Source organism: Felis catus, chromosome D4 (genome assembly GCF_018350175.1).
Source record: "Felis catus isolate Fca126 chromosome D4, F.catus_Fca126_mat1.0, whole genome shotgun sequence".
NCBI lineage: Eukaryota > Metazoa > Chordata > Mammalia > Carnivora > Felidae > Felis > Felis catus.
This window is the reverse complement of record NC_058380.1, coordinates 60,006,239-60,028,111: the sequence shown is the minus strand read 5'-3', so window position 1 is coordinate 60,028,111 and position 21,873 is coordinate 60,006,239. Positions and strand designations below refer to the sequence as shown.

The window sequence follows — 21,873 nt, the reverse complement described above, 5'->3', positions numbered from 1 at the left end:
ATCCTTGGTTCTGTGCATGGCCGGCAGTGTTTCTAAGGATGTGTGCCTATTTTTAGAGCAGAGATTTATTTCTTTCCATTTCAACTGTTTACTTCTGTCCTGGGCTTGCAATTCTGCTGGTTTGTGTTACAAGGGAGAACCATAGCCCTGTGGACCAAACTTGGCTGCTTCCTGCATGGCCAAGAGTGTCCTCTGGCTTACTGGGTGCCATTTGGGGCATGAGTAGGGAGGATTTTATGATTTTGTGGAGTCTGATGGGAAGTAGAGTGATGTGACAGGAAGTCCCAAGTTCTCATCCTAGGTCTGTGGCTGACTTGCTGTGTGACCTTGAATAAGACCTCTGTCCTCTTTGGGCTTCAGGGGTTTTGTTGTTGTTTTTTCATCATTAAAATGTCAATATTACCACATACCTCATAGGGTTGGTATGAGGAGTCAATGAAATGCATAAAGCACCAAGTGAATGAATGACATGTGTCCGGGAGGGACGCCATAAATATGGGTTTCTTTCCCTGCATCATGTACCTTTATGCAAGGGGTGGGGGAGGGAGGGTTAGAGGGTTTCTAAGGGTCCTTCCAGCTCTGAGATTCCGCAGTTCGAAGTTTTCTCTTTCATCATTTCTTCCTGCAGCTCATGGCCCCTTGTTCTCAGAGCTCTTGATGCATATTGTGGACTAAGAGAAAGAGGTCTGCCTGGACTTGGCCTGTAGCCTACCAGTTGTGTGATTCTGGGCATCTATTTCTCTTCGTAGGATGGTTTCAACCCCAACCTTGAAGGACCAATCTCACAGGATCCTTGTAGCAATTTTATGAGATGATGCCCATAAAACACTTAGCACCGTGCCTGGCAGGTAAAGAAGATCTCTCCTCAACAGAGAAAATAGCTATTATTACCATTATCATTACTATTATTATTTCGGGCCCTGCAGGGGGACTGTAGTTTTCCACTGTTGTTTCTGTGGCTATAACGTGCCATGGAGTCCCGATGGCTGACTTCAAAACCAACTCATAGAACTCGATTTCTTTATAAGGTTGGGATTAGCTCTACCAACTTCCCTCTTGCTAATATTTTAATCCTTTTACTGAGACACTTAGGAAAAAGTCTTCCTTTTCCCCAAAGCTTCATTATCAAGCAATATTTACAAATAAACTCTTTACCTTGATGGTATTTTTCTTTCTTTTTTTTAAAGATCAGTATTGATGGAGAAACTAACACAACTTCAAAGGAAATCGTATTGGAAAAAAACAACCTGCTGGCAACTCCCCCCCTACCCCCTGGGCGGCCCCATCCCACATGTGCCCCTAGGAGGCTGTGGTCAACAGCACAGGCTAATTGCTCAGGACTGTGGGCTGGAATCCCAGCACTATCTGTGTTGCATCCTGGGCAGATTATTTCATCTCTCTGGGCCTCAGTTTCCCCATCTTTAAAATGATGCCCATGACGGATCCTCGCAGAGGAATGAAGGAGATCAGCTATGCAAAGCTCTGCCCGTGGCACAACCGGGAAATGTTAGCCATCTATTGATCCCATAAGAGCTTGCACACTGGTCCTGGCACCAGTCACAGCGTGACCTGTCATTCTTGAATGTTTCTGTGTGTTGCCCATTTTCCCCACTGCCTGGTGCAAAGGCGATCTGAACCAAGGAGTTGGCTCGGCCTCAGAGCAGCATCCACTTAACTCCAGAGAGAGAGAGAAAGGGCAGATCCTCTTGGGGAATCAGTCAACAGTGGATACTTTTAGCACAAGGAGCATTCCTCTCCCGCGGGAGTCCGAGTGCAGCAATCTCATGATAAGCTCGAGTTTTTCCAGGCCGCAGAGTGAGAGATAGAAAGTTTCAGGGACTTTTTTTTTTTCTTCTTTTTTTCATGCGCACAAGCTTGGAACCCTCTGCTGCAAACAAAGCTGCCTTCCAACTCCGAGTACTCTACCCTGTCACGTGACACCGGGGCTTAACAATTGCATCACTGAAAACCTAACCCTCTGAAGCGTCAGCTGAATTCAGGTAACAAGATTGCCAGCAATAGCTCATAAAATCATAGCTGGTTAGAGCCGGAGGGGATGTCTGAAGGCACCTAGGCTGACTGCATCCCTTTCACAGATAGGGAAACTGAGCCCTGGAGAGGGAAAGCGCCTGCCTGAGTTGGGAGCAGAGCCAGGACTGAACCTGGACCGCACTGCAGGTTGCATCCAGGAAGAAAGGAGGATGGTCTGCCATACAGCACTCTCCCCAGTTACAAAACCAGAGCACATCTGTGGCTCAAACTATCTTCCTGAGACACCCATGAAGCTTCACAGGGGCTCTCAGAACCACATCATGGCTCATCCACTGCCTAGATGTGGGACCTTAGGCGATTTACTTCACCTCTCAGTTTCCTCATCTGGAAAATGCCTGCATCACAGGATTATGATGATGGTTGGATGAATTAATATTTTCAAAGTGCCCAGAATGCTGCCTGTGTGCAGAAATTGCCACACAAGCATGTGTTAAACAGAAATGAAAACGCAAGCCATAGAGCGTGCAACAGACAGGGCAGCGGACCCGGGGCCTGGTCTGGTTCTGTTGGACATGTGACCTAGAGCAACCTCCTTCCCCTCTCTCGGTCAGCTCCTGCTCTGAAAGCTGGGGACATGGACTCTCCTGGTCCCTGTGCCCCTCCCAGGTGCCTGGCTCCGAGGCCTCTCCTGGTCTGCATACCTTTGGCCTCTCCCCATGCTGACCTCAGAACTCGGGCCAAGGGTGGGTGAAACCGAGCTGGAATGTTTGCACTCTCAGAAAGTAGGGAGGCCCACTAGATCTCTTCAAAAGTCACACACTGACTTGCAAATCAGGTAACAGAGACATCTCCATGAAGGGGCCAATTGTGTGGCTGGGACAAAAAAACCCACTGGCCTCCGTTACCTCCTATCCTCTTTCTGACTTCTCTTTCCTTGCCCTTGAACTTAGAGAGAAAGGGGTCTTTGAAAATGTCCATTTTGAAACCACAATGGTATGAGAATCACAGGTCTCTGATGGCTCAACCCTCCTCCAAATCCAAATGCGCATTTACTCTCCTCCTGCCAGAGTGGAAGTCGTGTGAGCACCTGAAGCCTGCCTGGAATCTGAGTCTCCACGCCCTGGTCCCATGACCTGGGTAAGTTAGCTTTCTGGGTCCCGGGCTCTCCATCCCTCCAGGGGGCACCTACCTTCTTGTTGACCTTCTGGGCGGAGGGCTGGGGGAAGCTGGCTGTGTGAGAAGCACAGGGGCTCTGGGAATTTGCTGCTGAGGCCAAAGACTTTGAATTTGGGTGGGGTGACTGGCAGAACTCTTTGCCAGGTTAGAGATGAAACAGAGCTCCCAGCTGGGGCTCAAGCAGACCTTAGGGCCCACGCCCCCAGTTCTGAAAGGGCTCTTCTACCCACCCCTTCCCCTGCTCGGGTCTGATGCTTGGCTCTGACCCTTGGCATCACCTACCTGACATGCAGACACAGCCTCATCTAACCCCATCTCCACCCGGGGGCTCGGAGCAACTCCAACAGCCTGAGAAGGCCGGAGGCAGCGGGCCTTGCGGGGCCTCTGGGAGCCTGCACTTCTCTGCCCCAGGAACAGAAACATTCTACAACACGGTGGGAAGTTGCAGAGAAGGGCAGAGCCCTTCCTTATCTTCAGAAAGGAACTCTCCCAACACCTGCTGGGCCTTCCACCTTTCCCCCACCTCACTGGCACCTGCTCTGGTCATTGGTTCTCAGAGCTCCTGGAACCAGCAAGCTCACCAAGTCACTGCCCCTCAAAGATTCCTCAGGCCTACGGAGAAAAGTCAAAACTCTTTGGCTGGCCCTGCAATCCCCCTCCCTCCACCATTATCCAGCCTAAACCTCCTTCCAAGTTCATCTAACCCCCTACACAAACTGCACTGAGATTCTAGTTACCATCCCCAATTACCTTCTGCACATGAGACTTTGCTCATGGCTTCCAATTGGCCTAAAATTCTTTGTTTTTATTCTTGACTCAGAAAAACCCCAGGGCCCAGTGCATCAATCATCTGCTCTGTGGAGCCTTCCGCCAGTGAGAACCAGTCCTTTCCCTGAGCTCCCTGTCTGGGTCCATTTAGGACATGTGTATCATCATGCCTGCACTCCTAGCCTGAGTGGGCTGAGCACTGAAGGGCAGAGTCCCTGCCAGGCTCCCGTGGTGGTGGCCAGCACAGGGCCTGGCACCTGACAGGTAACTAAGCCATGTTTACTGAGTTGACGAAAGTAGCTACACCCTCCTTTTGTTCTCACTTTTTAAAGCTGTTCATTCATATAATCCTATGTGACAGTGGTCTCGGATCAAATTACAACAGAATAATCTCACAGCAATAGAGCTGGAAGCTTGCTTATTCCTTGCCTAGAGCACTCGTTTCTCCCAAAGTCCAGGCTTCTGGGGAGCGGGGGTGCAGGGGAGGGAACCAACACTTCCTCCCAGTCCCCTAGAGCAGTCTCATCAGAGGAACCGTCCGTGGCTGCACAAGGGGAAGTCATGAATAGCAAGAGAGATCTGTCATTCTATGGGGCCTGGGACCCAGGGACCCTAGAGTAGGAATCTGGGTTTTCTAGAAATATGACATTTAATTGAATCTGGAGATAAGATGAGGTTATAAGCTCAGGGCAGCTTAGCCCTGAAGGGAACAACCAACTCCATTATTTCATGGCTGGGGGACACTGAGGCCTAGGGAAGGACAGCAACTAGCCCAAGGTCACATGGAGAGAAAGAGCCAGGGCCAGGGCTGGAACTGCGACATCTAACCTCTTGTGTTTCTCCTGCTAACCTACACTCCCCCTACACTAGCTGTGATTACTTGAGGGCTAGTGAAATGGTATAGTAGTGTTCTTTTCTTTATGGATCACTGTTAAACCACAGTTGAACAATGACAGGTTTAAAAAAAAGGTGTGAAACATTCCACTATTTTTTTTTTAATACAGAATGTTTTACGAATGTGTGTGTCATCCTTACTCAGGGGCCATGCTAATCTTCTCTGGGTTATTCCAGTGTTAGTATACATATGTGCTGCTGAAGCAAGCACTGAAATGTTCCATTTTTTCTTGATGTTTATTTACTGAGAGAGAGAGAGAGAGGGAGGGAGAGAGGGAGGGAGGGAGAGAGAGAGAGAGAGAGAGAGAGAGAGAGAGAGAGAACACACAAGCAAGGGACAGGCACAGAGAGAGAGGGAGAGAGAATCCCAAGCAGAGTCTGGGCTGTCAGTACAGAGTCCGATGTGGGGCTCAATCTCACAAACCATGAGATCATGACGTGAGCCAAGACCAAGAGTCAGAGGTTTAACTGACTGAGCCACCCAGGCACCCCTGAAATTTTTAGTTAAAAATATATATAAATATATGAAATGGAAAATTCAGTTAATTCAATACTATTCATTATCTACTTTCTCTGGGCTGAGCATTGACCTGGGTACTTGGGGGTAAATAGAGAACGAAGGCCCCTGTCTAGTAGGCCACCTGGGAATCCCTTTCTCTGCCCTGCTCGTGGCTTCGAGGTGGCTGGCCAAACCACAAGCTTGATCAGGGAGCCTCCTGCCGCTTGCTACTGTCATCCTCACTGCAGAGGCAAATTCTGAGCATTAAACACACTCCTTAAATGTGCCAAGCATGAAATGCAGTGATAAAAACATATTCCACAAGTGAAAGGGGCTCTTCTAGTACTTGATTTCTCTGTTAACTCATTCCATGACACACGTTTCCTACTACCCTAACACAACCAACTGGATAGAATGGTGGAATTGGCTTTTGCAGACTTCATTACAGTGCCAACCCGGTAGCAGTACCTTGTAGGGCTGGGGCAAGGTTCTCCAGAAGATTGTATCTGGTTTGAAACAGCGTCCAATTATATGGTGCTGTTTCTGCCCTAGCCAGGATTCACGGGTCCAGGAATCAAGGGTAGAAATGGCAGTGACACCCCTTACTATTACCGCTGGTGACCCACTGGCAAAATTTTTTCTTCCTGTTCCTGTGACCCTGTGCTCCTCTGGCCTAGAGGCCTTAGTTCCAAAGGGAGGAATGCTTCCACCAGGAGACACAATAATGATGCCATTGGACTGGAAGTTAAGTCTGCCCCCTGGCCACTCTGGGCTCCTCATGCCACTGAATCAATAAGTGGAGAAGGAGTTTCTGTACTGGCTGGGGTGACTGATGTTGATTAGCAGGGGGGAACTGGACTACTGCCCCACAGCGGAGGTAAGGAAGCGTATGTCTGCAATACAGAGATTACTTAGGGCCTTCTTACTGTTACCAGGTCCTGTGATTGAAGTCAATGGAAAACTACAACAACCCAATCCAAGCAAGGCCGCTAACGGTCCAGACCCTTCAGGAATGAAGGTTTGAGTCATCCAACCAGGCAGAGAATCATGCCCAACTAGGTGCTTGCTAAAGGCAGAGGGAATACAGAAGGGGGAGTGGAAGAAGGTAGTTATAAATACCAGCTACAACCATGTGACCAGTTAGAGAAACAAGAACTAAAATTGTCACGAGTGTTTCCTCCTTATTTTGCTTTGAACGTGCATGTGTTAAGCAAATATCTTTGGTTTTTTTCCCTCTCTTATTCTCTTACAGTGTGACATAAGAGGTATTGATTTTATACTGTCGTATTTTAAGTATTGTTATTTTTATACCATAGTACTTAACTTGTGGGATGTCAAGGATGGAATCACTCAAAGACTTTAGCTCCTCTTCTAGGAGGTTGTACATGGAATAATTAGTTGTATCATGTTAGGCAGAATTATGACCTTGTTACTATCTTTATAAGGAGAGAAGTACTATTTAAGGAGAGGTGTATGGAGTTGCAAAGTGTAGACTGTGATAGTTAATTTTATGTGTCAACTTGACAGGGCAACGGGGTGCCCACATATTTGGTTAAACATTTTCCTGGGTATGCATGTAAGGATGTTTCTATATGACAGTAACATTTGAATTAGTAAACTTGTGTAAAACAGATTGCCTTCCCTAATTTGGGTGGGCCCCATCCAATCAGTTGAAGTTCTAAATGGAACAAAAAAACCCCTGACCCTCCCAGGAACAGGAGGGAATTTCCTGTGTCGAGCTGGGTAATTGATTTTTCTCCTGCCTGCAGACTCAGACTCAAACGTGGGCACTTCCTGATGGGTCTTGAGCCTGCTGGCCTTCAGACTGAAACTACACCATCAGCTCTGCTGGTTCTCCAGACCTTTGGACCCAGGCTGGAACCACATCGCCAGCCCTCCTGGACTTCCAGCTTGGTGCCTGCAGATCTTGGGACTTGTCAGCCTCCATAATTGTGTGAGCCGATTCCTCATAATAAATCTCTTCCTATATGAATATACATCCTATTGATGCTGTCGCTCTAGAAAACCCTAACCAACACACACACACACACACACACACACACACACACACACACACACATACACACACACACACACACACACACACACCTGCAAGGGCAGTGTTATTCCAGTGTCATTGTCATCAAAGGAAACAGGAAGTGGTAGCTATAAGAAGTCTGCACCTGTCCCTCCCCACCAGGTGGTAAAGTTTGCTGCCCCTGTACCTGCGATGACTGTCCCCTTTAGTGCCTACTCACATCGGGGTCCAGCTCATCCAGCTCATTTTCCAGGGTCCTGAGTTCTTCCTCTGTTAGGGCTCTGAGGATTTCATCTTCATCCAGGTCGCGGTATTTCTCTAGTTCTCTTCTGTATGACATTGTAAGAGAATGTGTGCTTGTCTTCTGAGTTTCTGAGATCTATGACCTGCCAGAAAGAGAAAAATCTTAGGAAGATCATTCTTGGATTTTCTCTCTCAGACCAAATCAATGCTTGTCATTTATACGGTCGCTGGGCATGTTCTATGAATCATCAGGATGATAACTAGTAGAGTGGAATGCTGCACTAAGTTGGATTAATTCTCCAATAAAACTGTGCAAGGTAAAAACCCTGATGGCATGTGAATGAATAAATTGTAACTGGTTGCATTGGCCCGGCCATTAAGTCCGAATAAATAGGTGATTGGAAATGGCTTATGAGTGCCTGAAAACTCAACTCTTCTTCAAGCAGTTCAAATACTTTCTGTACAACCCCCCACCCTTCACCTCACGCCCTGATGGAAAACATGAATGCTGGAAGCCCTGCCAAAGCTGATTGTGTAAGGGAAGGGGTATCAACTCAACACCTGCTGCATGCGGGTCCTTCACCTGTAACATCTCAATCGATCCTCACAAAAAGAAGCCAGCAATAACAGTTAACTTTTACTGCCATATCCAAGCCCTACATTAAGCACTTTGCAAGGATTTTTTTTTCTTTTTAAAAATTTTTTATTTTAGAGAGAGAGCGAGTGGGGGAGAAGGGCAGTGGAGGGGAGAGAGAGGTGGAGAGAGGAGGGGAGAGAGAGAGAATCTGAAGCATTAAGCCTGACATGGGGCTCGATCCCCAGACCCTGAGATCATGATCTGAGCTGAAATCAGGAGTCGGAGGCTCAACCAACTGAGCCACCCAGGTGCCCCAAGAATTTTCTAATTTAACCTCTGAGGTAGGTAACTACTGTTCTCCCCATTTTACAGATGAGGACATACAGCTCAGAGAGGTTGAGTGACTCACAAATCACACTACCAGGAAGTGCCAGAACCACCATTTGTATCCTGATATGCCTTAAGGCCTCTGTCCTCCCTCTTGGCTAAAACTGATAACAGGACAAGCCTAGCTCCCATATCACCTCCTCTGTGAAGCCTCAGTGTCCCCTCACTGAGCAAAGCTCATCATGGCCCTAGCGCTGGGTCTGTACCTCTCCACTCAGCTCACATCCATGTTCCGTGGCTTCCCCAGGGGCAGGGTCTCAGTTTGCTGCATCCCCCCCCCCTCCCCAAGGCCCAAGTCAGGGCCACACAAACAACAGAATGTTTTGTTTTGTTTTATTGAAATGAACCCGATTCCAGTTCTACCTGCCTTTGTTTATCCCACCAGACAGCCCTAAGGAGACCCTAGGCTCTTCTCCTCTTGGAAAATGTCAGCTTGCTGCAGAAGGTGCTAGCATCTCTGTGTTCAAGCCTGTTCTTACCTGTCCTACGTAAGCTGAGCCGTTAACCCTCTTTTCCGAAGCTGATGGGCTAAAAAGTGAGGCAGGAGCTCAGGGCTTCCTTAGACTCTGCAGAATGGAATATACTACTGTGTCCAGGACTGGTGTTATGGGTTGAATCGTGTGCTCCCCAGTTCATATGTTGAAGTTCTAGCCCCCAGTACGTCCATACGCCAGCACCACACTGCAAGGAAGAATGTGATGTGACTTGGAAATAGAGTCCTTGCAGATATAATTAGTTAAGTTCACATGAGGTCATACTAGAGAAGCGTGAGCTCCCGATGCATCATGACTGGTGTCCTTATGAAAAGTGGAAATTTGGATGGACACACACGCAGGAAGAACACCATGTGAGAGTGAAGATAGAGATCAGGGCGATGCTTCCAATGAACCAAGGAACTCCAAAGGCTGCCAGAGAACCACCAGAAGAGGAGGGAGAGGTCTGCAATGGACCCTCACAGCCTTGGAAGGAACCAACCATGCTGACACCTGGATCTTGGATTTTTAGCCTCCAGAAATTTGAGACAACAAATTTGTGTTGTTTAGGCCACTCAGTTTGTGGGATTTTGTTACAGTAGCCCCAGCAAACAAATACAACCAGTATCTCCTTTGTCACAGCAGTTTTTGTTTTTAGACCCCTACGCAAACACACACACACACACACACACACACACACGCACGCACGCACACACAGCATGGCTCATCCATGAAATGACTGATGGGATCTTCCAGGGTAGAGAGAAATGAAAGCCAGGAAAAGACAACCAATGAACCAATCAAAAGCTGGAATAGTTGTTAACTAAGAACAATTCGTGTACTTAAATGAAAATCAAAGTTCGCTAAGCTGACAGATAAAGCCTCCGTTTCAGAAAGGAGAGAGATGTGTTATTAATGTAAGTTTGTACACATGTGAGCATATTTGTAGGAGAAATATGACAGCTGGCCTGATAAGAAAGGACTTGATTTCCAAATACAGAAAACCCCAATGCTATCCTTTCCTCTAAGAATGGATTGGATTAGCCTGATGTCTTCCTTTGCCCAGACCCCAATGCAACGTTCAGACCATAAATGGGTCCCCCTTGATTCATTTCTATTTACTTCCAAAGAAAGCACAAGCAGCTGACAATGCTCTGGTATAGATGGAAAAAAAAAAAAAAACCTTCGTGAATGTTCTCAGAGAATAACCTAATTTGGCTTTTCTTGAGTGGAGCCAGGAGAGGATCTATGGCTGAAAGGGACCCTAGTGAAGGGTTCAGAGGCTTCCAGAACTAACTCACAGAGACACCTTTGAACTAGCTGCAAAACACGTTTTTTTTTTTTTTTTTTGGCTCCCAAACAGATTTTGTGTCATACAAAGTTCCACAGGATTTGAGACCACAGGATTTCTCAGAAATTTTGGTATGCTTCCACACATTGGGTGTCTCCAGGAGAAACAGGTTATAAGCAGAATTTTTCTGGTCTTTGACCATGAAACCATGTGTCTGAGGAACTGCTCCTGGGATTGGGATCCCATGAAACAAAGTTTGGGTAACAGCCCTAGCCTCACCTCTGGGCCACTCAGACTCACACAAGAAGGGACTTGGGGACAGGATGAGCTGGGACAAGTTTGGGACCCTGGGAGCTTCCCAGTTTGCCAGCTGACCCATTTCCTAGATGATATGCACTATAATCCTTAGAAAAAAGTCGTGGATGGAGCCTGGAGAAGGGATGAGTCAGGACAAGGGAGAGTCGGAAAAGGAGCCATGAAGGAGCCAGAAGAGAGAAGTAGGTGGCGACCATGGGGCCCGCTGAAGAGGGACGGGTTGGGTGGCAGGCCACCTCCAGAGATGCCACCCTGCGGGGTGCAATCATTAACTTTCCTGAAGGAGCCTCCCTCTTAGTGCACACAGGGAAGGGAAGTTAATGTTCCACTTGCACACTCCAAGGTGCTGTTGAAGTCAACATCCTTTTTCAGAGGACTTAGAGGCCCTTTCTAATGTCAAGTGTCCTGTGAATATTACGGGGTGATGAGGCATTACATGAAATAAGCTGAGAGGAACAGAGGACTCCTAAGGTAAACCATGAAGCTGTCAGCCTCAAGCCACACTCACCCACTTGGCTCCCAGAAATGGCTTCTCCAAAGCAAGATTCTCCTCCTAATGTCAGTGATGTGGGGAGCTGGAGGTGGGGAAGGGCAGGGTAAGAGGGAGGGGAAAACCACGTTCACAGAGCCCACCGTAAGCTCCGCTTTAAAATACGGCTGGAACGCTCTGGAAAGCAGTGTGGAGGTTCCTCAGAAAATTAAAAATAGACCTACCCTATGACCCAGCAATAGCTCTGCTAGGAATTTATCCAAGGGATACAGGAGTACTGATGCATAGGGCCACTTGTACCCCAATGTTCATAGCAGCACTCTCAACAATAGCCAAATTATGGAAAGAGCCTAAATGTCCATCAACTGATGAATGGATAAAGAAATTGTGGTTTATATACACAATGGAATATTACGTGGCAATGAGAAAAAATGAAATATGGCCTTTTGTAGCAACGTGGATGGAACTGGAGAGTGTGATGCTAAGTGAAATAAGCCATACAGAGAAAGACAGATACCATATGGTTTCACTCTTATGTGGACCCTGAGAAATTAACAGGAACCCATGGGGGAGGGGAAGGAAAAAAAAAACAGGTTAGAGTGGGAGAGAGCCAAAGCATAAGAGACTCTTAAAAACTGAGAACAAACTGAGGGTTGATGGGGGGTGGGAGGGAGGAGAGGGTGGGTGATGGGTATTGAGGAGGGCACCTTTTGGGATGAGCACTGGGTGTTGTATGGAAACTAATTTGTCAATAAATTTCATATAAAAAAATAATAAAATAAAATACAGCTGGAAGAGATAGTATTTCTAGCTGTTAATAAAAGGCCTCCATTTCCTAATAAAAGAGATATTACTGATGGACAAAGGGCTGAGATTCATAAGACTCTGGTTGCAGTCCTAGTTGTGGCGCTAACTCCCCAGGTGACCCTTGCTGAGTTCCTTCCTCCCTTCCTCTGGGTCTCTGTTTGCTCATCTGCAAAATGAGCATCAGCGGACTGCAGACTGGGAGATTCTGCTGGCAACCTATCCCTCTTGGAGACATCCAAACATTGGATCAGATGGGCGGTCTTTAAACTGTGTTCAGGGAGAGCCCAGGCTCCTCCAGGGCCCCTGCCGGCGGTTAAGTAGGAAAGGCTAAGTGAGGGGGCTCACCCTGGTTTTGCCTGATTTATTTGGGGCTCCGTATCAGACTTCCCTTAAAGAAGGGATTCAGCTACTAAAATAAAAAGTTGACCATCACTCTGTACAGTGAGAGGGTAACCGCACTCGTTCACTCCACAGGGTGTGAGGATTAAGCGGACACAAGCAGAGAAGGTGCAAAGTCTGGGACTGCTGTGTGGTCAATGCAGGCTCAGCAGACTAGTCATTATTATGAGGCTGCTGCTGTCCCTGCCGCTCCTGCCGGGGTCACCTTCCCATCCCCCTCCTGCTCCCCCATGCACTGTCATCAGACTGTAACTCCCCTAAGATAATGACATATGTCTTATTTGTCTTAATGTCCCGATTGCCTAGCCCTGTGCCCGGTAAGTGTGCTAGTAGAGAATGAGCCCATCTGGGTTTGGGTCTAGTGCCCTTGGGCCTTTGGGCAAGTCCCTTCTCTTCTTGGATCCTTTGTTTTCCCATCTTTAAAACGGAAAGATGGGACCAGGTCTCAGAGGACTGGGAACCCAAGAGGGGAGGGGCCGGCAGGAAGGGGGGTGATGAAGCCCCCAGAATGGCCCACCTGAAGCACCTCTGTTACCTGCTTTATAAATTGAATCCTCAGTAAGAGTCAGTGAGAAAAATAAAAGGGCAGCTCAATAAACTTAAAACACATTGAAAAAATTCTTCCAAATCTAGTGTATACATTACTCTGGCAGCACATCTGGCCACCCTGCTTCTCAACGGCAGAAGCCTTGAACCACTGCTCCACATGAAAAAATAGAATTTACAAGCTGTGCCAGGAAATACAACTAAGCAGGTTGGAGAGTAGAAAAATAGTGGGTCAAGGGCTGAGGCCATCCATCAGGAAGCGTCAGAAATGAAAGCTCTGAGGCGGGGAAGTTCCTGGAGTACCAAATGCACTTTTAAATCTTTCATGGGAAGTGGGTCCAGTCACTTCTGCTAATGGCTTTTCCAGCATCCGTCCCCGTGGGAAAACTCTGGAAAGAGGCGCTGGAGCAGGATCTTGATTTATGGACTGCACTTCCCTGAGGTCAGGAGGGCGGGGCCTCAAGTTCAGAGGAATATTTTCCAGTTATACCGTCTTCTTGTTCCAGCCACAGTGAACATCTTGATGATTGGTGAAGAAAGGGTGATTTACAAAGTTGAGTCTTCACACCCCATCTTTTCACGTCCTTCTCTTTTGGAAGACACTTTGATCAAAGAGATTTTAAGCCACTACCCCTCATCACTGAAGCCTGCACCTCTCTCTCCCCTTGGCCTCAGGGACACAAGCACCTGAGAGGTCCCCTGTTCCTCTTGAGAGAGCTGATTCCACTGCTCTCCTTCATGAGGCACTCTGGGGCAGCCATGCTTTATATCATGTGACACCTCCCCTCAGCTGATTGGACAAAGTGGGTGCCTGTCTCAAGGGCAACAAACTGATTGGCTAGTCAATGACCCATGAGGTGGGTTGGAACAAAAAAGAAGAAGATGAGTTGGGTGAATGAGCTTTTATTTCCTGTCATTTGTATTAATTCCTGGCATTGTCCTAACAAAGTACCACAAACCGACTGGCTTAAATAACAGAAATGTTTATCTCCCTGTTCTGAAGGCTAAAAATTCAAAATCTAGGTGTTGGCAGGGATGGCTCCTTCTGAAGGCTCTGTGGGAGTATCCATTCCATGTCTCTCCCCTAGCTCTGGGAGCCTCAGGCATTCCTAGCCTTGAGGACGGTCTCCCTGTTCTGTACATGTCTGTGTCCACATGTTCCCTTGATATGAGAACACCAATCATATTGGATTCGGACCTGCCCTCATGTCCTTATGTCAACTTGATCATCAGCAAAGACCCTATTTCCAAATAATGTCCTATTCACAGGTGTGAGTTTTGGGAGGATCCAATCCAAGCCACAACAGCACTCAACTGGGACATAAGGGGAAAGTGAGTCAGGTGGCAGGGGAAGCTGCAGGTGAGGAGAGGACACCACCATGAGCACATGGAAGCTGAGGCCATGAGGGAAGAGACATTTGGGGGAGTAAGAGTCCTCAGAGGAGAGTGAATTCACAGGGCTGAGAGAGAGGTGGAGAACGCCGTGTCCCCGAAAGTGCCCGGCTCCCTCAGGCCTGGATTGCTGTAGCTCATGCTGGATTCCCATGAGACCCACCCTCCCCCCCCCCCCCATCCTCCCACAATCCTTTGGAGGACCACCCTCTCTCCCACACACTCCCCGCACTGCACTCAGGCGTCTTGAATGAACCCTTCTTCTTGTAGTTCCACAAGAGCAAGAGCTCAGACTCTACTCTCAGTTTCCCTCCTTCCTTTCTGCCCCTGCTTCTCAGTCTCCCTGACGAGGCCTTCTCCTCAGCCCACCCATCCCGGGGGTTCTGCCTTCTTCTCACGTCTCACGCTTCCCCTGGGGCTTCTCATCTTCTCCTGTGTGGGGTCGGTTACCAGCGATAAGCTGATGACTCTCAGCCAGTCTCTGCAGCCCAGGCTCCTGCCAGGCACTTCTGGAGTCCCCCTGCCTCACCACCACCACCCTCTCCTCCCCTGGGGGACCGCACCTGCACCTGTGCAGCCTGTCAGTCACCCAGGCCAGCCGGCAGGGGGGGGCCAGCCTGCACACTCCCTTCCCACTCCCCTCACTCTGGGAAGTCCCCATGCCTGCCAGCCTCTCCCTTTTCCTCTCTTATTTTTTACACATTACATTTTTTTTGAAATTGTGATAAAATGCACATAACATAAAACGTGTTAACCATAAATAGGTTACCATTTTAACCTATTTTAAGTAAACAGTTAAGCACAGCCACACTGTGCACCATCACCACCGTCCAGCTCCAGAACACGCACATCTTCCCAAACTGAAACTGTCCCCGTTAAGCACAAACTCCTCATTCTGCCCTCCGGTCCACCCCAGGCCCTGGCAGCCGCCACCCTATTTCTGTCCTGAGGAATGTAACTACTCCAGGTACTTCACCCAATTGGAGTCATACTCTAGTTGTCCTTTGTGACTAGAAGCCTACCTCTCTCACATCCTGCCTGTCCCCTCTCTCCCTTCCTATGGGGCTTGCCTTTTTAAAATCTATGCTATCACCACGGTCCCCCAAGCCTGTCTCCCTGCCTCAGTTCCCCTACTTTCCCGTCCACACCCAACTCAGCCTCTAAATGATCTTTATGAAAAGCAGATGTGATGCTGCTCCCGAGCTGAAAGCCACCTTCAGTAGCCCCCATTATGATGACAGATAGCAAACTCTGGCCTGGAGTTCGAGGCCATAGGAGAGCTGGTGGCCTGTGGGCCTCCTCCGCTTTTGATCCAGCCCAGGCCTTCCCTTTCTGGCTCTGCCAGACCACTCACCCCAGGCACCCCTGACATTTCAGGCCTCCGGGATGTCCTCTCAACCTGGAATAGCCTCTCCCGGGCTCCACGCTCTTGGAAGCCCTGCTAAGTCCTGGAGGCACAGCCTCTCCAGAAAGCAAAGCATCCCCCCCTCATTACTAGAGTAGCTGGCCTCTCCCTGCACTGAGGAAGCAGTGCCGCTCTGCCTAGCGGGGAACTCTGTGCTCCCACACCCCTCAACTCCCCCCCCCCCGCCCCCTGCTGGCCGGGACCTGGGGTGGGGGGAGGAGCACTCTCTGACCAGCTCTGCATCTCAGCATGCAGCTGTGACCCGGCTCAGGGTGAGGGTGCCATCAGTGCAGGTCAGTCAGGGATACAGGCCTGGGGACAAGCGAATTCCATCCCAGGCCAGTGACCCACAAGGGGAGAAAGCCAACCAACCCTCAATCGGTGCGGGGTGGGGACTGCCAGGTAGGGTGTGGTGGGGTCGACCAGCAGGTAATGGAAGCTGTGGGGGGTTTAATTTCTTCAATGGTTAGGTTTAAAAGAGGGTCGTAGAATGGGATGCAATAATCACGCCAATAACCACGCAATATGCAGAGACCTCTGCAGCTCATAAGACCTCAGCCACTTCATGCCTGCAGTTCTGTGTCCCCTGCAGGGCAAGAAGTGAGTGCCTTGGGGCATGCTGTCACCTGTGATGAGATCCAGTCAGAGAGCAGCCTCTGAGGCCCACATCCCCTGCCATCTTGCTTCCCCAGGGAGCGCCTGCATGACGCCTAACCCCTCACCCTGCCCTGCCGGGAGATCCTCCCAGGCAGGACTGGCTCCCGAATTTGCTGGGTCTGGGTCCGGTGTAAAATAAGACTGTAAGGTCCTCTGTTCAAAATCAGGGAAAAAGTGCCATTAAAGGTACCAAGATACAAAGCTTTGTTTTTTCCTCATAGCTTCGCTTTTGATCTGTCACAGTGTTTTCTTACTTACTATTCAATGTCTTGATCACACAGGTGCTGTGACACAAAAAGCGGGCACACCAAGTCCACTACCTGCCGATTCCCTCCCCGCCCGAAGCAGGACACACACACCCTGCCCTGATGAGGGGCCAGACAGTTGAGCCAGGCATCTCCCCTTCCCACAGTTGGGCCGCTGCCCCAACACACAGAAATGGGCTATCTGAGGGTATCCGACCTCTGTGTTAGGACACTAGGTGCCTGGACCCGGGGTGGACAAGAGCCTTGTCCTGCAGAATTGCCAGCTGAAGGCACTAGAGATCCCCAGTGGTAGCTGGGCAGGGGGAGTAGGGGGAGGCTGGCGGGATCTGGGGGCACCAGGAGGTGAGGCAGCTGGAGTCTAAGAACCTGTCCCCAGGAAGCAGAGAGGCAGCAGGAGGTGGGACCTCGTGTGGGCCAAGGCTCCAAGCCCTGGTGTATGCTCTGTTGGCCATGGGACTTCACGTAAAAATCCAAATCCAAAGATAAATTTAAGAATTTCAAGAGAGTAACTGCATAGCCTACAACCTGTTCCCAGCCCGCTTCCCAGGACACACACCCTGAAGGCCCCGGGGCCAGACTGGGCCTTGTTTTCCCTGGGCCGGGCCTTTCCTTCCTCCTTAGTAGCTTCCAACCCATGAGAATCTCCAGTCCCTGAGGTCCACAGGAAGCTGGGGCCACTGTACAATGGCAGAAGGAACATCTGGATGGGAGTCAGGGGATCTGGTTACAAGTCCTATTGGTTGAGGACTTGCAGTGTGACCTTGGGCAAGCTGCTATACCTCTCTGGAGCTGAGTTTCTACAACCCAATTCACTTATTTACTGAGAACCTAGTATGGGCAGGACATGGTACCCCTTTGTGGCACAGACAGAAATTGTTATTTCTGGCCCTCAAGAAAATTATCATTAAGTTGGGACGATAACACTCACACAGAAATTCCTGGGGTGGTGTCACACACATGGTCTCTTCCTCCACCACCAGGGGCTACAAGCTAGGCCATGAGCCCCGCTTTACAGATGAGGCTTCCTCTCTGGTCAGTCTGGTGAAAGGCAAAGCTTGGACTACGGGTCATGCAGACTAAAACCCCTGCCTTGCTCTGAGATTCACGGATTTGTTTTTATTTTTTATTTTTTTTTAATTTTTTTTTCAACGTTTATTTATTTTTGGGACAGAGAGAGACAGAGCATGAACGGGGGAGGGGCAGAGAGAGAGGGAGACACAGAATCGGAAACAGGCTCCAGGCTCTGAGCCATCAGCCCAGAGCCCGACGCGGGGCTCGAACTCACGGACCGCGAGATCGTGACCTGGCTGAAGTCGGACGCTTAACCGACTGCGCCACCCAGGCGCCCCCACGGATTTGTTTTTAAAGTGAAGGCACAACATTCACTCACAAGGGGTGCTATACAGAGGAAATGAGATAAAGGATGATGCAGTTCAGATTCCTGGTTTCCTTCCCCTCTTCCCAGTCCCACAATGCCTGGGGCCCAGCAAGCCAACCCCATAAGCACTAGGTCGGTGGACATAGCTGAGCAGCCACGAGAAAGACTTAGTGGTTCTAAAATGACTATTGACCCAGGGTAAGTCAACAGTGTGGGGCCTCCCAAATCATGGTGGGATCTCCGTTGCATTAATCAAAGGACAGTGACCAAAGCAAGGCAATGGTGGTTTTGCTTGGCCTCCTGTGGGAACTCAGCTCTGGGCCCCCACTCTTTCACTTGGGGGGGGGTACTTTTTTCTTTTTTTCTTAAGGCATTGGTTTTATATACAGTCAAGTGTATAAGTCTTGAGAGTATAGCTCCCTGAATTTTCCACGTCTACACCTGTGTAAACACCACTCAGATGAAGACACAGGACATTTCCAGTGCACGAGAATGCTCTTATACTTCCTCCCATCCATCTCCCTCAAAGGTAACTACTACTGTGACTTTTACAACCACAGATTAGGTTTAACTGCTTTTGAACATCATGTAAATGAAAACCCACAGTGAGTATGTCCTTGTGTCTGTCTTCCTCTTCTTCCTTTTTTTTTTTTTTTTTTTTGGTCTATTTATTTTTTGAGAGACAGAGAGCAGGGGAGGGGCAGAGAGAGAGGGAGAGAGAGAATCCCTAGCAGGCTCCACACTGTCAGCACAGAGCCCAATGCAGGGCTCGATCTCACAAACTGTGAGATCAAGACCTGAGCCGAAACCAAGAGCCTGACGCTTAACCGACTGAGCCACCCTGGGCACCAGTGTCTTGCACTCAACATTTCATCTGTGAGATTCATCTGTGTTGTGTGTTAGCAGCAGTTCATTCTTTTTCACTGATGGAGATAGTATTCCGTTAAATAAACTATATAATTTATTTATCTACTCTATTGCAAATGAACATTTAAATTATTTCTAGTATTTGGTAACTATAAATAGGGCTACAAATGTCTTCGGTAGAAACAATCTCTTATTTCTCTTGGGTACATCCCTGGAGTAGAATTGCTAGCTCACGGAGTAAGAGTACATTTAGTTTCAGTAGACATTGTCAAACAGTTTCTCCCAAAGTGATTGCACAATTTTACATTTCCACAAGTGATGTATGAGAGTTCCAGTTGCTCTGCAAACTCGTCATCTCTTGCTATGGTCAGTACTTTTCATTTTAGCCACGGTGGTGGGTGGTAGTCGTACCTCATTGTGCACTTCCCTGATCGCTAATGATGCTGAGTACATTTCATGCGTTTATTGGCCATGTGAGTGACCTCTTTTGTGAACTGGACCTTCTCTCACGAGTGGCGCTAAGTCCAGAGAAGGGGAGCAGGGGGACCATGTGAAGAACAGTTGAAGGACCCTGACACGGGTCATACTCTTCAAACCTGCAGGGCACTGACAGGGAAGGAGCAACAGATGTGGTCTGGGGGTCCCCAGCAGGCAGAAGACATAGATTACCGAGATGACCAGGACGTGGATTTACAGTCTGCGTAAGGAACTTTCTAACAGTAAAAAAATGCACAAAGATACTCTGGGCTGATTCTGGAGCTGGTGGGGAGGGTTACAACAGGCACGTGAGTAGGGATGACACAGTCCCAGATGAGGCCTTCCAGAGACGGCTGAGATCCCGATTGATGGTGGTGGTTGGGGGAGTTGAAAGATGAGATTTAAGGCTTGATTGTATTATGAAAGATGCTCGGGGCCATTGGGTGGGGAGGATGGGGACTCAGAGACCAGCTATCTTTACAAGACTTGTTTTTTTGGCCTGTTTGCTTTTATTTTCCCCAGCTGATCTCATCCTCTTAGTCATACAGGAAAGCACCTGCTGAAAAAGCAGGGAAACTAAACACAGTGTTTGACTTTGCCTCTTTCTGCAGTTGCTACGAGCCCCGTCCCAGGACACAGTGGGCTTCAAAGGTCTACATGTCAGTCAAAATTGGCCAATGGTTTGAATTAGAAAGGCCACGTGCGTGTGTGTGCATGCACCAGGGTGTATTTCATTTTGCGTCTCTTGAGGTCATCAGTGTCTGAGTCACCGCACAAATCACTGTAAGCAACAGGGTTCCAGGAAAGGGCTCTGACACCATCTCCCGACCATAGTCGGCCTGCAGACCATGTCATAGTCCGCTTGGTGGCTCCTTCTCCCCACCTCGATGCAACGCCCCTGGTTTGAGCCACCGTGAGTTCTCACCGGGCCCAGCCTCTTCCAGGTCATCTTTCTCCCGGTTGGAAAGGGTCAGGCAAGACAAATACCTTCATACAAATGGGAGAGGCCATCGGGAACATCGTCTTACTGCACCCTCTGCCCCCAAGACTGGAAGCTACTTGAGGGCAAGCCTCTCTCTCCCCCACCGTCCAACAGGAAGCCTGCACCTCTCAGGTGCTGACGGCAGGTCTGTTAAGTAAATGGGTGAATGCCTAGCATTATTACTGGCTTTGACAGCCAGAAAGCAAAAGCACGGGTAGAATAAAAATTAGAAGCCTGTGGACTTCACTCCTCTCCTCATTCTCCATTTTACAAACACAGCTTGTCACCTTGCCTCACAGCAGGTGTTAACGTAAGCTTATGAAGCTCGTCTTTGTATTTACTGAAAAACCAATATGAAAATTAGCATGAACAACGCCAAAAGGCAAATGGGGGAATTATTTGCTGCACATTGAACGAAGAGATAATTTATTTAGCAGAGTCTTACCAAAACACTAAACCAAACCAGAAACAAACACAAAACCAGTCCAGTGAAAATGTAGAATGAGGAAAGGAACAGGCAATTCACACAAAAATACGAATGGCTAAAAAGCTCACTCATAATCATGTAAAGGTAAATTGAGAAGCGAGCCGTCAGTTCTCATCTATCACACCGACAAAGATGCAAAGGCCTGAGAATTCCCAGTGTTCACAAGACGTGGGGGAGACGGGCACTGTCGCATACAACAGAAGCACACATTGGTTTGCCCTCCTTCAAGGCAAGTTAAGTCCTATCTACCCAACTGCACACGCCCTTTGACTCAGCAAGTCCACTTCTAGGAATTCATCCCACTCGTTGACTCCCTGACTTGTACAAAGATACATGCACAAACCATCTGATTATTATCTGTATTAGCAAAACACTGGGAACCACATGAAAGTTCATCCATGGGGCATCGGCTACACAAGTTCTAATGCAGACAAACAGTGGAATGCTGTTAACCCACCCTCGGGGCTGTTACTGCCCGCCACGTCACTGTACCTTATAATAGCAAGTGCTATTCTGTACATACTGCATAACGGGCGCGGTGATAAGCTCTTTATATAGATCATGTCGTGCAATCTTAATAACTGTGAAGCAGGTACTTTTTAATCCCCGTTTTACAGATGAAGAAACGAAACTGCAGTAATCTGGCTGTATTAATTTCCCAGGGCTGCCATACAAATGACCACAAACTGGATGGCTTAAAACAGCATCAATTTACTCTGTTGCAACTCAGGATGTCAAAAATTGGGAATCAAGTGTCAGCAGGGCTGGTTCCTTTTGGAGGCTCGGAAGGAGGATCTGTTGTCCCATGCCTCTCTCCTAGCTTCTGGTGATGCCAATATCCCTTGGCATTCCTAGGCATGTACCTACATCACTGACTCTGCCGTCACAGACCCTCCTTCCCTGTGTATGTCCACTCCTCATCTTATGAAGACACCAGTCATTGGGTTTAGCGCCCACCCTAACCCAGTAAGGCCTCATCTTAACTAAATACATCTGCAAGGACCCTATTTCCATATAAGGTCACATTCTGAGGTTCCAGGTGGATGGGATTTGGGGGGGACACTATG

General features: G+C 48.6%; 1 protein-coding gene, 1 long non-coding RNA gene and 1 other non-coding gene across 4 annotated transcripts in view; 1 reads left to right on the top strand and 2 right to left on the bottom strand.

Annotated features, from left to right (window-relative positions):
- The window catches only part of TMOD1 (tropomodulin 1), an 87,845-nt gene that overhangs the window by 58,223 nt on the left and 7,749 nt on the right, over window positions 1–21,873 (bottom strand). The window contains exons 1-2 of one of the 2 annotated variants that reach the window (XM_003995653.6): window positions 9,054–9,189; window positions 7,588–7,753 (exon numbers count right to left, since the gene is read on the bottom strand). In XM_003995653.6, the coding sequence (XP_003995702.3) occupies window positions 7,588–7,707 (120 nt within the window). In that variant the 5' untranslated portion in view covers window positions 7,708–7,753; window positions 9,054–9,189. Of the gene's footprint in view, window positions 1–7,587; window positions 7,754–9,053; window positions 9,190–21,873 lie in introns of those variants that run through there. The other variant, XM_023242477.2, reaches the window with a different exon arrangement.
- LOC123381580 lies at window positions 2,840–7,326 on the top strand. Its single transcript, XR_006588758.1, has 3 exons — window positions 2,840–3,129; window positions 3,989–4,200; window positions 6,265–7,326. It is a non-coding gene; the product is annotated as an uncharacterized LOC123381580 (long non-coding RNA).
- On the bottom strand, window positions 4,931–5,041 carry LOC111557639. Its single transcript, XR_002737877.1, has one exon. It is a non-coding gene; the product is annotated as a U6 spliceosomal RNA (small nuclear RNA).